This window comes from Drosophila obscura, unplaced genomic scaffold (assembly GCF_018151105.1).
Source record: "Drosophila obscura isolate BZ-5 IFL unplaced genomic scaffold, ASM1815110v1 contig_46, whole genome shotgun sequence".
Taxonomy (NCBI): Eukaryota; Metazoa; Arthropoda; class Insecta; order Diptera; family Drosophilidae; genus Drosophila; species Drosophila obscura.
In genome coordinates this window covers 2845077-2860254 of record NW_024542835.1, presented here as the reverse complement: position 1 = coordinate 2860254, position 15178 = coordinate 2845077, and the positions used below count along the sequence as shown (strand labels likewise).

At 44.0% G+C, this 15178-nt stretch overlaps 2 protein-coding genes across 2 annotated transcripts; both read left to right on the top strand.

The window, feature by feature from the left end:
* Positions 1-8344: 8344 nt before the first annotated feature.
* LOC111071740 lies at positions 8345-11020 on the top strand. Its single transcript, XM_041595304.1, has 2 exons — positions 8345-8363; positions 9662-11020. Exons 1-2 carry the CDS (start codon positions 8345-8347, stop codon positions 10927-10929), a joined length of 1287 nt encoding a protein of 428 aa, XP_041451238.1. The 3' UTR covers positions 10930-11020.
* A 1182-nt stretch (positions 11021-12202) lies between these two features.
* On the top strand, positions 12203-14327 carry LOC111071723 (tektin-4). The gene is made up of 3 exons (XM_022363212.2): positions 12203-12703; positions 12762-13036; positions 13102-14327. The coding sequence occupies exons 1-3, from the start codon at positions 12344-12346 to the stop codon at positions 14222-14224; spliced, it is 1758 nt and encodes a 585-aa protein (XP_022218904.1). The 5' UTR covers positions 12203-12343; the 3' UTR covers positions 14225-14327.
* The last annotated feature ends 851 nt before the right edge of the window (positions 14328-15178 follow it).

Sequence of the window (15178 nt, the reverse complement as noted above, 5' to 3'; positions counted from 1 at the left end):
CTTCATTAAAACATTTCTCTAATATTTGTCGGCAATAGATAATTTCATAAAATGAGTGTGTTTTTCAGTACATACATATATCATTTAATAAATCACAGTGATCTATTTCACATTCCATTTTAATAAATCTTCACTACACAAATAAATAGATATGATAAAATATATTTAGAAATTTAAGTACCAGTTCAATGCTTTTCTTGCCCATCAGTTAATATTTTGAACTGACTATTATTGGTGTTTGTACGGAGGGAAACACCTCCTAGTACCGTTTCCATTATACATTTTGCTTGAGGAGCGGGTGCAGGCAGGCCAGCATCATCAGCATTATGAACGAAAATACATGTATGTGTGTATGTACTATATGACGGGGTGTGTTTGTCCGTCCTCCATTTTCCAGTCGCGTTCGGCCTTGTTCTCCTCCCCTTCCCAGTCTTTGGCTGGGGCATTGCCATGACTATGTTCCGACTGAAACTGCCTCCGTTTGTTCTCTTCCTCTCTGTCTGTGGGTCCAACTATTTATTTTTATGACTTTATGTAGCTACAGTTTGTTCTGACACTGTGTTGGTGTGCTGCCATGCTGCCATCCAAATATGTGAAAATTGCTCATTTCAAATGTCCCCAAAGCAGTATCATGAGGGGGGACGGGCGGACAGGGCAGATATGTTTGTAGGCAAATTGCCTGTCAAAAATTTGTAGACAATTTCTATGTTTTTTCGTATGTTATTATTGTTCTTTTTGTATATTTTTGTACTGATGTGTACATTTTCTGATGCTTATCAGAAATGTTTGACGCAATTTTAGTAATAAAACCTGAGTATGTGTTTATTTTCCGAGCACACACAGTCTGAGGGTACCAGCACCAGAAGGAGTGTTATCGTATTAACAAGAATCTAAAACATTTGAATTCCAGCAATTTATTCGAATTATGAAATTAAACCCGAAGTAGTCCACTGATGGCAGTGAATATCATCATATGTCGAAGGTTATTGTATGTTTTTGGGCATTGCAGCATACAGAAAACAAAAATTAAAACAAATTAATATTTAAATTTGTAGGAAACATTTTATGAAATTCTCTTGCCTGAACTTGTGTCATCCCACAAAGTTTAAAAATAAATATTTTATAATTTTTGAAAACATTCTTCTACAACGAGCCTTCAAACTCCCATACGAACCCGGACCCCTCCTCCAAATTATAATTTCTATTTTCAGCCCCATTTGCACACAAACTAGGAATCCATTGTGCTTAAATGTGTATATTCCCCATGCAAATCAATTTTGAGGCTAAACTTTTCCTGCAACTTTCCCATATGGTGGTATGAGTACAAATGCGGAAAATGATTTTTCGTACACTCTGTCGACTTCTGGGGCATTAGAGAACCTAATGAGTTCGAAGCGAAAGTCAAATCAATTAGTTGGCAAATGATGATGAATGAATGGACTGCCACTGAACAGCAAATTCTCCTAAAACTTTATATTTTAAAGAGCAGGAAGGAACTTTTGTCGGAATATGAATGTAAAGAGGTCCCCAAAGGGACGGAGGCTGAGAAGTCCGCCCGCTGTTGCTGTTGCTATTGCTGTTGCTGTTTTCGTGCCTATCACGCCTCTTGTGTTGCTGGCATTTTCTATTTTCCCCACTTTTCCTCCATCCATCTCTTCCTTTTCCTTTTATGCCATGCAGCTGGATAATCTTGGGCAGTTTTATGGTCTGGCAGTTGAGTATACTGACTATGTGGATGAAAAGGGATGGGAGATATTTGCATGGATTGTATGGATAGACAAACATAACACTAGAATATACTGGTCACTCGTACAAGTTCAATTTAAACTCTCTCGAATCTTTCACTTTAATTATGCAAAGAATCTGTGCCAAAATATTGGTATTACAAGCTCCTGATATCATTTTGGGAGCATTAAAATTTTTTTTGTGTCCACAAAAGAGCATTTCGATTTGTCCTATGCCCAGTGAACTGTGTCCATCTCGTTTCTTCTTGTTTTATCCCTGGGCTGCTTTGTATGCAGCGCCTGCTATCAGTTGTTGGATTTTCAATAGCCGAGTGCACTTTTGTGCCTCAACGAGCCCAAAAGTAACACTCGAGAGCGCGGGTCTCGAGGTACTATCAACAAGAGCAACAACAGCAGCAGCCCCAGAAGGAAAACCAAAAAGAAAAAAGGAAAAACATATTCAAAATGCCAGAGCGCTGGGGGAATTGCATAAAATTCTGGGAACTTGCTTAGAGAGGCGGCTTTAAAAGGGAGCCCTTGATGATGGAGCTGGTCCTCGCTGGGCCCCACTCTCAAAGGCTGGATGTAATTTGCTGTTTGAACAACTTGTCGCTGGTGACATTTTGGCAGAGCCTCAACTTGGGTGGGGATTGGGTGGTGCCGGGCTGTAGGGCGTAGGGGAGGTCGTAGGTTGGGTACCGCCTAACTAACTTCCTGAACATGGCTGATGACTTGTACGAGTCCTGTGCCCAGTCCCTCACACACTCCACCTCCTGAACATCCATGCTTCTGACTGCAGCTCTTCAATCTTTTGTCTTGCAAACTCGTGTGCGGACCACGTTGTCATTGACATACTCCGCCAAATGACAACAGCCTGGGTTGCAGCTAGAGCTACAGCTCCAGCGACAGCGACAGCTCCTGCTTCAGCAACGGCGACTGTTGATGTTTGAGTTGCAGGCGGCAACTATAGCAACTGACATTGGATGTGGCTAACGGCCTCGGCTCAGCTATGGTCTGGATAGATCCAAGACCGGTATTCGGCACAAAGCTGCAGCTAGCAAAATGTTGGGCAATGCACAGTTATAGATATGTACATCACGGTTGGCTCGGCTTCGGTGTCGGTTTTCGTCTTTGGTTTTCTTTTCTCTTTTTCGTCTTTTTTTTTTAAAGCCTGTGTATCAATCCGACAACGTGCCACTTGTTAACGCACAATGGACTTCTTTTCACAACGTTGATTGATATGCCTTGTCAGGGGGGTAGCGAGAAGGTGGTTGGGGACTGAAAATTTGGTGTGGTTTTTGGACTACCAGTCGACTTTGTCGAGGCTTCTGTGTGGATGTGGGGTTAGGGATGTGCTTTAAATCATGCCTAAAAATCAGTTTTAAAAGATCAAGCAAGAAAGGCTGTAAAAGAACTGCATTGATTGGGGATAAACGGTGGAAAATGTACGAAAATTATGCCACTATCTGCATTTTTATCGTAGAGTTTGTCGACCTGGCTCATACTTTGAACTATTTAGGCGATGTGATGACACGATGCACTATAGCTTTTTCTAATGGCTGCATGGGATTTCTAAGACGGAAAAGCATCTTAAAAACATTTTCTGACCATAATTACCGTCAATCAATTAAAATGGAATACCCCCACACCATCGGAAATGATTTCTTTCGTATCATTTGAGTTGATCTCGTACAATATTTTCCTAACAATTTCGTCAAACCTTGAGTGAGCATAATGAGATCGCTTAGTCTGCTCTCATATCCCATTACAAACAACAAATCACCCCACCCTTCCACCCCGCAGCGACCTTCAAGCTCTTGTATGAGTACTCCAAAACTTTTTATACCTATTCCCATTTTCAACGGGTGGCGGCACCTTTTTAGAGTATGTTAGGAAAATATTGACAGAGCTATTATGTAGCGTGTACGAATTAATAGCAATGACAAGGTAAACACTCAAAACACTCACACACCCATGCATGGGTTGAATACTCTCACACACACGTACACAGACGCACACTCTATCCATGTGGGGAAGAGATGTCTTTCAGGTGCGAGCTTTCTCTTTTAGTAAATCTCTTAAATGCTGTTTGCATGTTTGTACGTGTCTTTGTTGGCAAATTAACACACACACACACACACATTCAAAGGGGGCATACGTAAGCCTACACAAACATATACACAGCCAGGGCAAACAAAAAGCATAGCCTACCTATGCGGGCGGCGTATTTATTTACGCCTTTGAGTGGTTTACGCCCAGCTGCCTTCCAGCTATCTATACCCCTCGCAGTCCCTTCCCTTTTCCACATGTCACTCGCCAGTTTTCATGGCTTTTTTATATGCGCACACATACACATATATATATATTTGTTTTTACTTTACACTTTTACAAACAGTTTTTTAAACAACTTTGGCGGAGTGCGATCTGAATGGAATGGGCAAACATTTACGAGTATGGGTGAAATTGCAGCCGCGGCTCGTGGTTCCTTTGAGTAATTGGTTCAGGGCTTTGGTTATGGGTTCCATTCATGCATTCCTAGCTTTAAGCTGACAATCTTCTTTCAAATATTTTTCAAAGAGTGCTCCAGTTTAAGTCTAGATTTAATCTGTGAATGCAGACCCTGATTCGATTTCCAAGCAGATTTGAGTTTATGTTTGCAAATTGTATTTCCGTCTAGAAATTTGGATTCGCAGTTCACTCCATTTTTTTCGTTTTTAATATATTTATATTTATTTTTCTATGTTCATTATTCAACTTTGAGTTTTATTTTTAAGTAAAAAAAAAAACCTATAATAACTACGATCCCTGATATTCTCTGAATTTGATGTTTCTCTGCCTATCAAAAAACTCTTACCCACTGAGTATTCACATCCAAAAATGTGTTTGCACATTCTTTTGATGCTCCATCCCTGCGACGAAGCATGGTGTATGGAATTCCATCCTTCCATTCAAGCGGCTTCTGCTTCCTTCATTCATTAGCCAGCTTAAATTTTCGCTAATTAGTCTCTTCCTTAAAGCAGTTTTCAGGGACTTTAAGCTTTGGCATCAGTTCGCAGCGCCTTGCCAGTTTCAGGTTTTTCTCTGGCATATCATAATCTTTAACAAATTCTGCCACCTGTCAGGCGTCAGCTAATTAAGCGCGCGGAGAAAACAAAAAATGGTCGGTCAGTGGGTCGATTGGGACTTTTGGGGGTTTTCGTGGGGTGAGCCATGGTTCGGGTTCGCTAATGATGTTTCCACCAGACAGCCACCGTCTCAGGCTCTAATTAATTAGCAAAGTTTGTTTTTTTTTTTTTTGTGTGATATTTTTTTAGCGAAAGTTTATTTACAGCAACTTGATGCTTAATGAGATGATGAGGATAGTGGAAAAGTGGGTCACTCTCGGCTGCAGTCGGTACTCCGCTGCGATTCCAGATAGAAATCCCAGCTAAATTTGTTTTCTCCTTCCATTGTGGACGTTAGTTGAAAATATTTTCTCATAAGCCCGCCCGCCAGCTGGTCATTAATAAACATAAATGGAAATGTTACACGAGTGCTTGTTCATGCCTTCAAATTGGATGTTGTTTTCAACCATCTAGTTTAAAACCAATAAACGGCACGGCAGTTTATGCATATTTTTTTTTCTTAATATTATTATGCAATGTAAATAGGTCCACTGGTATATTGGACGGGATGGGATGGCCAAAACTTTCAGCGAGAAGTACGGAGCCGAAATTATTGTAAAATAAACAAAATCAGACAACAATCAACTTTTCGCACAGACTGTGCTCCCGCTGCTTGCCGCATTCTGTTGCCTGTTTTTCAGTCCACCCGCCGCACCTGTTACCACAACAGCCGCACCAACACAACACCTTGCCTAAAGTTTTTTGTTTGCCTGCAGTTTTTCCGAGCTCCGAGTTTTGTTTGCTTGTCAATGCAGAACGCCAGAAAGGAAAACAACCAGCAAAATGTGTTCTGTTGGCTGCGACTGTACTTGATAATGCTCACTGAGATTGCATAATGAAATCAAATTGGAAAATAATTTGCATTTTATATAATAAAGTTTTTGTGTTTTGTGGGAAATGGGAAATGGGCAACAAAGGCTTTCGAAAGGTGCAGGATGGGCAGACTCGTGTTTTGCGGCAATTGTTTTTTCGAATTCTGGGAATATTGTTGTTTCAAATTCCCATTGATTGGTCGCAGTTTCTGTACTCTTTGCTTCTTTGGACTGACATTTATATATTTTGACAACTTTGAACATACAATTATCAGGCGAGTAACTCAAATGAACAGACTGGCAGCTGCTGCAACTTAATTAACTAATCAACGCATCTGACTTGTGCCCCACATGTGTAAACCTTTTTCGGAAAGTTTTTCAAAGCGATTTACATATTTACGAAACTTTCGAACAGCCATTCCATTCCATTCCATTCCATTCCGCACACTCTTCAGCCAACTTTATCAATTAATTGCTGGTTTTCAGCTTAACAAATTTCAATGTTATAAGCTAAAAGTTTATGCTTTTAATGGGCGACTATTGAACTATCAGAAGGGAGTGCAGTGAAGGGTGAAAGTTTGTGAAGAATTCTGGGAAACATTTTGCGTCTGCCTGGTTGCTTTTTTTTGTCTGGCCCTCTAGACAACTTGTGATTGGGTTTTTTATTACAATTAATTTATGGGTCTGCACGCTTGAATGCGAGCATGAATATAAATGTCACAAATGGCAAACGCATTCATCAATCAATATTCAATTGATTTAATGAAATTATTCTGGTGATTTTTGCAATTTTGTTTTTGCCCCGTTCACCGATCACAGTTCACAGTTTGCAGTTCAATTGTGCGCGCTGACCTCAATTGCATTCAAACACTCGAGCGCATGGAGGAAGGACGACGGGACGGGGAAAAGTTTCCTTTTAATTGCTTTTTACATAATTCACGCTCATTTATCCCATCACTGACTGACAAATTACAAGACCCTAAAGAGACAATGAGCGGTGCCTGGCAAAAGCATGCCAATTTGGTGGAGAGATGTGTCGAGAGATGCCACTTAAACCTGACACAAACAAAAACATGCACAAAACAAGGAGATGGGGTTGCATGTCCTTTCACATGAACAGCTCATAAAAATGCGATGCGAGCTGACAACACTTTTGTGTTTATGTATGACTGAAGGTCCTGAGACCATTCTGTACGAGTACTCGTGCATCCCACCCCCCCACAACACACAACACCCATCACCCATCACCTGGTTTAGGTTTCATGCCTGCGGCAGTGCCACAGTTCTTCGTAGCAACACGCAATCCTGTCATGCTCTCAGTCAGCACTCATTCAAAATGAGAGTTTATATGATATACGACGACGAGTGTACGAGCTTGTCCTTTTCTGCCATTTGCCTGCTGTTTTGCTGGGGATGTGTTAATTACAGAAAAATTGCGAGAATCTGTATTATTTACTTTGTTATCAAGATTGAGCCTGAGCTTCTCATTGTGTGGCCCTTGTTGCGTGTCTCTCATATAATTGCATCCATGAGGTGGTGTGTTTCTCCCTCTCTCTCTCTCTCTCTGTGTGTGGATGTGTGTGTGAAGGATTTTGTGTGCGCTATAGTTAAGGGAAATTTCAGACTGTTGTTTCAGGGTTAGATTCTGTTGCAAGTGAATGCCCCACAGGGCTTCTGAGGGATTTTCTGCGCTCCAAATGAATACATCTAGGCAAGGGAGAACATTTTTTGTATATAGGATTTTCTGCAACTTAACTTTAGAATATAAAAGGTACTTACTTAGAATAATATAGAACTCGCTGAAGCCTTTTGCCTCGCCATTGAATTATCCGCTGTAAAAATTAATAGATTAAAATTGCTGGCAAAGCTAATAAATCTTTCTTGAATTTGCAATCGTTTACGCCACTCCTCCATGTGATCAGCATGTATCAGAGTTTTCTATCATCCGCTTTGGCCCTTCGGCATTCTTCTCTGGCATTCCACTTTAATTGTCTTTTACCAGTTGGCTGAGGCTTGTCGCCTTCTGTGCGTGTATCTGTTTTTGTGGCATTGTTCCTCCGATTCTTGTTCTCGGTCCTTGGTCCTTGGTGCTGTTGTTATTGCATTCCTTTGCTTTGGTTTTTCGTAGCGCGTAAATAAATTTCATATCATGACATTTATTACTGACCCTTAAGCTCCCCGCCGACCCCCCAATCCGTATTCCAAAGCCCACGAGCCCAATACATGTGGGCTTGGAGATTACCAACAGTTTTCCCCAGCTCCAGCTCTAGCTCCAACACCAGCTCCAGCTCCGACGTCAGCCCCCGTCACATCCAGCCTCCACGGATTCCCAATGGCTTTTTCCACAGCCGCAGCGGTTACAATTTTCATTTAAGATTTGCTTTCCTTTTTTTAGTTGGTGTTTTTCCCAGAGTTTCTCTGTGTCCCACTCACATACACATACATTTTGATTTATTTTAGCACTCAATGGGATGGGGTGGGGTGGCGTATGGTGTGGTGTGGTGTGGTGTGGTGTAGTGTGGGGCAACGGACAGTGGGGCCGAGGGCGAACAATGACGAGAAATGCAAAACAAATGCAAAGGAAATGAACGAGGCCTGAAATGAATGCAAAATGAATGGAGAGCGTGTGGAGATGGAAATGTAGATGGAGATGAAGATTAAATGTAAGCGGAAGAAGGCACACAGAAACAATTGTAGTTAATTTACGCGTAGAGAGAAATGCATAACAAATTAATGAGAGGTCTACAGTGAAGAAGCACAACTCCTGTGCCTGTCCGCGCCCTGGGGTCAGGACCTTGGATCCGTGTGCTGTGCTTCCCTTTTAAAGTTTACTTGACTGTGAAATAAGCGGACAACGAAGGATCCTCGGAATAAATGAACGAATGAATGGAGAAAAAAACGCATTGTCTTTGTCTTTTGCATAATTTATTTATATTTTCATTTTCATGGGGCGTAATTCGCGTAGTTAAGAAGAAGGAAAAGGAGACGCAGCAGAAGCAGATGCCTACATTTCCGCCTCAGCAAATAATTACAAGCTTAATAACAAATTTAATATTGCCGAAGCAGAGGCCGGGCCAGGCCAGGCCGAGCCGAGCCTGAGAGCGAGACCGAGACGGAGCCATTTTATTTATTGTTCACCCTTTGTGCAGCCTTTATCTGCGCCTCCGCTTTGCTGTGTGTTGTGTGTTGTGAGTGTTCCTTCTCAACTGTTGATATTCTCATACGCCTTTTGCCTTTTAATGAGACGCCTTCCAGTGGCCGATGGGCCCACTGTTTGCGCCCCAATAACAATGAGCATGTCCATTCTCCGCCGTCGTCCTGTGACCCTTTTATTTGCTGTCCATTCGGTTACAGTTTCTGCCATTAAAGCACGCCAAGGCTTACACACGCACACACATATACTATACACACTCAAGTACACGTACACGGCCCCTTATTTACACTTGTCAGCCCCTGCAGCCACTCCCCACCCCCCTGGAACACGCTGTTTGTCGCTCTTTAAGTTGTCTGAAGAGCTGTTGGCCTTGCAATTAGTTAAGGGAGCATGTCAGGACTTCTTCTATTTGTTTCGCTTGTTGCAGCGCAATTTTGAGGCAATGTTGCGCTCTGGGCCACTTCAGAATTACTAAACACACAGAGCCTCACACTTGAAGACGTTCCCTGATGGTCCGACTAATTGCCAAGTCAAGTTCTTGGCCAGCAGGACAAAGCCAAGATTTGAGTGGCAATCATATGAAGTATGACATTCAAACTGAGCTTCTAAGCTGACTTATATAAGAAACTTGTGTGGCCTTCAGCACTAACCATAGTAGGGTTAGTGCCTTCAGTCTACAGACTGTAAGTATCCCAATTCAAGACAGCTTTGAGTTACAAATCGTTCATTCAAACCGTTTTATGCATAAACTTGTATAAATTTCAAATAGCAGTAAAATTCTCCATAAAAATCCCAATAATGGGTAAGTTATCTTTGTAGGTGCTCCCAACCACTTTACCCATTTATTCAAACCAGATACAGATGAAGATAAAACTCAACTGGCGTTGGATCCACCGCTGTTTGTGCCGTGTGACTTGGACGCTTTTCGAGACCCGAATAAGAAGCGCGCCTATAGCGAGGCCTGCGAGGAGACGGACAAGCTGAGTGCCCAGGATGAGATCAGTGTATCGAGTATCATATCGGCTCTGCTGCGGCCCATCGAGCCCTCCGATGACCAGTATCGGGTGTGCGACTGGGGCATAAATCCCAAGCAGTTTCTGCCCGTAAAGCAAGCCGTAATTTTTAAGGAGCAGCTGTTTATCTCCAAGCTAAGGAACACCAACTGCAAGCTCAACGAGAATCTGAAGATTTTCTTTGAGCGCGAGCTGAAACAGATTGGCAAGTTCTGCCTGAACGTGGAGGAGGCCTACGATGGCTACGTGGTCTTCAGCAGCAGCAAGATGAAGAAGGGCAAGGGCATCGTGGAGTGCGGCCATCAGCTGAAGGGGAAGTACGACGACAAGTTTCTGCTGATCTGCGAGAAGCGCATGGAGTTCGATCGCGTCGATCATGCGAAGATTGAGAAGACCCTGGAGCTGAGAAACCATGCGGATCTGTTACTCACAGCGATTCGGGAGACGAAGATCAACGAGGAAACCCAGAAGTTCAAGGCCCGCATCGACATCAAGGATCGGGATCACGTGTTTGTGCTCGACGGAGGCATCATGCTGCTAATGCGCCACTTGGTGTGCAACAATTTCGTGGGAGACTTTGAGTACTACACCATGAACCTCTACGGCCGGGTGCTGCGCTGCAATCTGGTGGTGCACAAGGAGCGCAAGGTGGTGCGCATCTTCTATCGCACCTACAAGAACACCGTGCACATTGTCACCCAGCAGTGCTTCAACGACGAGCTGCAGGATGTGGCCGAGACGTACATGACTCCCGAGGGCCGCATTGCCCTGCACTACTGGCGTGGCTACAACTATCTGCTGCATGCCGCTTGCATCCCGCCGAAGCGCAAGGAGATGATTCTGCCCAAGCTCGAGCTAATGTGGCGCCAGAACACCCAGCTGGCCAAGAAGTTCAGAGAGCTCAAGGCCCTCAACTACGACAATGCCATGCACTATCTGGAGGGCCATTCCGAGCTGGCAGACTTTATGCAGGATTATGTGCTGAATCTTCTGCGCTATAAGCCCAGCAACGTCCTTGAGTTTTCCATCATGTTCTTCCAAAACATGTCCGCTACTGCCTAGTTAATCCATCCGCTTATAAATGCTTAAAATTGTCAGTCTTGCGTCAGAGAAGTTCTAGAATAAACATCAAATGTTCCGCCATTTCAATACAACCAAAGGATAATTTAATTTATCTCATTTAGTCAATTGATAAATAATTGCAGAGAAATACGTATGTATGTACAATGTACACTGCACATTTTGGGTTCAGAAGAGAATTCCAAACGGCTTCCATTGCGACACGTTAAACAAGAAATCACTCCGCGTTTGTGGGCTAAAGGTTTTATTGACCCTCCAAAAGAAACGTACATATGCCCATAGCTGGACTATTAATATCCTAGGAGAATTTAACATAAGGATGTTTTAAGCCCTGTCAGAGGGCGTTGAAAAAGAAAAAATGAATGTTTCACATTTTTAAAAGGGTAACCAGTGTGTGCGAATTGTTTGCAAGCAGGCACTTCCCACCATAAAATGGATAAACACATTTTCCAAAACACGTTTCCAATGGGTAAACGTAAATAAACCTACACTTTCATGGGGTATTAAAACTGTGCCTATCGGTGGATTCAAGTCACAATTATCTTATCCCCTTCTTCATTTTCATCTACTTTGCTCCTCTAGCAACCAATACACATGCTCACGCAATTGTTTCATTCCTTTGCAAATAGTCTCATAAATTCCTTCCTTATATTTTTCTCTTCCCCTTTCAGCAAAAAAAAACAACAACAATTTAGTTGAATTTTTGTGTCGATTCACGATCCAGATGACAAACTCGATCCTCAAGACGGTCGGCTGATAAGTTTTGGTTGGGCTTGCGAACAATTAATTCGTAATAAAATATTGTATACTCAAATATGTTATACATTTTCAGTATTCTTACAAATATCATTTGAATATCATTGGACTAATGAATTGACTCAATCAGGCGGGCTCCTGCTTTCACTTTCGCAAAAAATTTCCTATTTATTTTTTAACACTGAATGTTAGTTGGGATAATAAAATACGGTACATAAAAACGGTAAATCAAGAAGAGGTGAATCAAAGAAGCAGAGAAACAAACAGCCAACAGAAGACAACACACTGAGAACAACCTCTTACTGAATTCTGGAACCAAAATACACTTAGAAAACTATTACGATCCGACATGTGTACATAAAATGTATGTATGTACATATGTCCGTATGTATTTGTTAAGCAACATAATAATCCTAGAATTCAGGATCCCTATGACTCGAAGTTTTCGCACCAACAAAAAATCTAGCAACCGTTGCCATACCCAAGTGGCAGTTTGAATGTTTACGCCCTCTAAACAAGTGAAACGAAATTTACAGTCGGAATATATTCCATGAGCAACACAGAATCGAAACGGAGAAAAATTAGTTTAAAATAAATATTCTTGTTATATTTTGGCGGCTTGTGCATAAGTTAATTGAGGATGAGTTGTATGGAGAAGACGCCGCACAAGGGAGACGGTGATTGCGAAGCCAAGCTCATCGACCTCAATCCGGGGCCAGCATGTCCAGCTCCATTGATCTGCCCACTGCAGCCGGATCCTCCCTCATATCGCCTGACGAAGGCTCCGAACCCGGCCAAGGTGGCTCTGGCACCGTACCCCGAAGAGGCTGTCCAGCAGCACATCCACCAGACTGTGGTGGGTCCAGCCCAGGAGCACCAGATGCTGCAGGCGGATCTCCAGGCAGGAGTTGATCACCAGCAGAAGCAGCTGGCCAACATGCGAGCGGATCAGTACAATCAGTCGCAGAAGCCCATCTTCACGGAGGAAGTTCAGTTTGCCGTGAGTGACTTTACTTTTGTTGCCTAACTTTAACCTCAGCAAGATGTTTTTGATGCAGCGGGCCATGGACCCCAATAGGGACAATCTGCAGAATCCGCCATGCTATTTACCGCAGGCGGGCGACGATCTGCCACACAAGGATCAGCTGATGCCCATGGGCCCGATCGGGCCCTGGGCTTCTGGCAAGGTCGATTGGAGTCCCATGGCAGGTCTAACGGGAACACGTCCTGTGGTGGATCGTTACTCGATCACTCGCTACAGTCCCAACGAGTGGCGAACAAGGAACTATCAAACGATTTCATTGATCAACGGAGTGCTGGACAAGGCGGATAAGTAATGATGACTAGCTGGGAGTACTGCGAGTTCAGAGTGCTCAACTTAAACCCTTCCTCCCACAGAAACCGCTTTAGTGCCGCCACAGAGTTCCAGCGACTGTCGGCCTTGGTCACGAAAACCCAGACCGAAACCACCGAAAAGTTGAAGCAGCGATCCCAGCTGATTGGCAAATGGAAAAACACTCTGGAGAACGCCATCAAGGCGATGGCCGACGAGATATCCACAATGGAAGTGGAACGCATAAAGCTGCGCAAGTCCCTCGTAATACTCGGCGTTCCAGAGTCGATTGCCAAGGAGTGCATAGAGAAGCGGGCCTCTCGTCCCGACACGGAGCTGGTGAGGGATCAGACCGAGGAAGAGCTGGTCAACGAGCTGGCGCTGATTGCCGAGATACGCCGCCTGCTGAAGAAGACCCTCGAGGATTTTGAGGCACAGCAGGTTGAGAATCGCACGGCCAGGCAGCGGCTGGAGTACGACTGGAGTGACAAGAAGGAGGCCTACGAGATCGATACCCTCAACCAGGGCCTGAACAATAATTCGCGAACGATTATGTTCCGGCCCGGGGCTGTGCGTCAGCCCCCGGAGCAGGCATCAGAGAAGTACTGGGAGCATTTCAGCATGGAGACCCTCGAGGACTGTGAGAAGTGCCGCCAGAAGTCGGTGGCCCTGCGCGCCACCCTCAACTCGATCCTGATGAACGCCGCCCGCGACATTCGCACCCAGGCCGATATTGTGGAGAAGGCGCTCACGGCCCGCATCAATTGCACCCAGGAGGCAGTGCAGCGCTTCGAGAACGATCTTCGCAACATCCTGCAGACGCTTGCCGACACCGAGACCCGCATCCTGAACATTCGCCGTCGCGTTCGCAGCTTCGACGCCGCCATGAAGGTGGCCCAGACGCGCATGGACAACCGCAGCTACCGCCCCAATGTCGAGAACTGTCGCGACGTGGCCCAGCAGGACCTCATCGATGAGGTGCACACCATCCAGAGCAGCGTATCCGCGATGCTCCACGAACTGGACGAGGCCGAGCGAGTCAAGTCCGATCTGGTGTCGGCACGCGCCGTCCTCGAGCGGGAGATAATGCTCAAGCGCCGCACCCTGTTCACGGATCGGGAGCGCTGTATGCTGCTCCGCTCGCACTACCCATCGGCGAATGCCCTGAGTGGTTCGGCAACCTTCTAGGAAATAGTTTTCCTGCAATAGATCAAAATTGTTGAGTTATACTTTGTTTGGTTGTTTAACGTACCAGTATGTGAGATGTACGCTTGATTAAATTTTTAATGAACTTTCAACAGCTAATAGCTCAGAAGTTATGTTCAGAGACTGCTCTAATTCCAGTCTTCAGGGATGTATTAGCTCTTTTTGATCACTCTCTCATTCGTTTGGTACCAGCCATTATTCAGCATATTCAGCATATTGTATTACTATTAGGGTCTTTGGTGTTCTTAATGTTCTTTTGTTGATTCAAATGGGGAAAGTTTTTATCAGGCTTCTGTTTGGCCTTCTATACGGACTTCCGCATTAGCCCGAAAGCTCTTAAGTTCTTTTTAATAAATGCAATAAAATGCCATTAGAGGACAATCAGACACGTTTGGAAATCCATATAACTGAAAGAAATATGTTGCCAACTTCCCATTCGTCCCTTCCGCTCCCTGGCTCTCACTCTCTCTCACACGTGTTGGCCTCAGTATTTACCGAAACACGTTCAACAGCTAGAACAACACGTACTCAATTTAGAGATACACTAGATGGGAGAGAGGGTAGGAAGTGGACTGTGGGATGTGGGATAGGGGGTGATATTGATACGGAGGTAGTTGAACATTTGTTAATGTTTGCCTTTCCCGGAGTAACAAATATTGGGACAGTCCTCTTCCCCTGGCTATTCCCCTCTTTCAGTATTTGGAAAACACATGAACCAGGGCATGGATGCGATAGGATGTTTTGTCCGCTATGAAGCCAATAAATTACCCATACCCGTACTGTACGACCATTGTGTAGAAATTCGAAACTGAAATGGAAAACTTTATGACTCGTTGAAGTTATTTTCACATCTCAATTTTAGTATTAATATTTGTCCTCTATTTCCACAGCGGCACAAAGGTCATGGCTGTCCACGGCTGTACACGGCCACTCCAA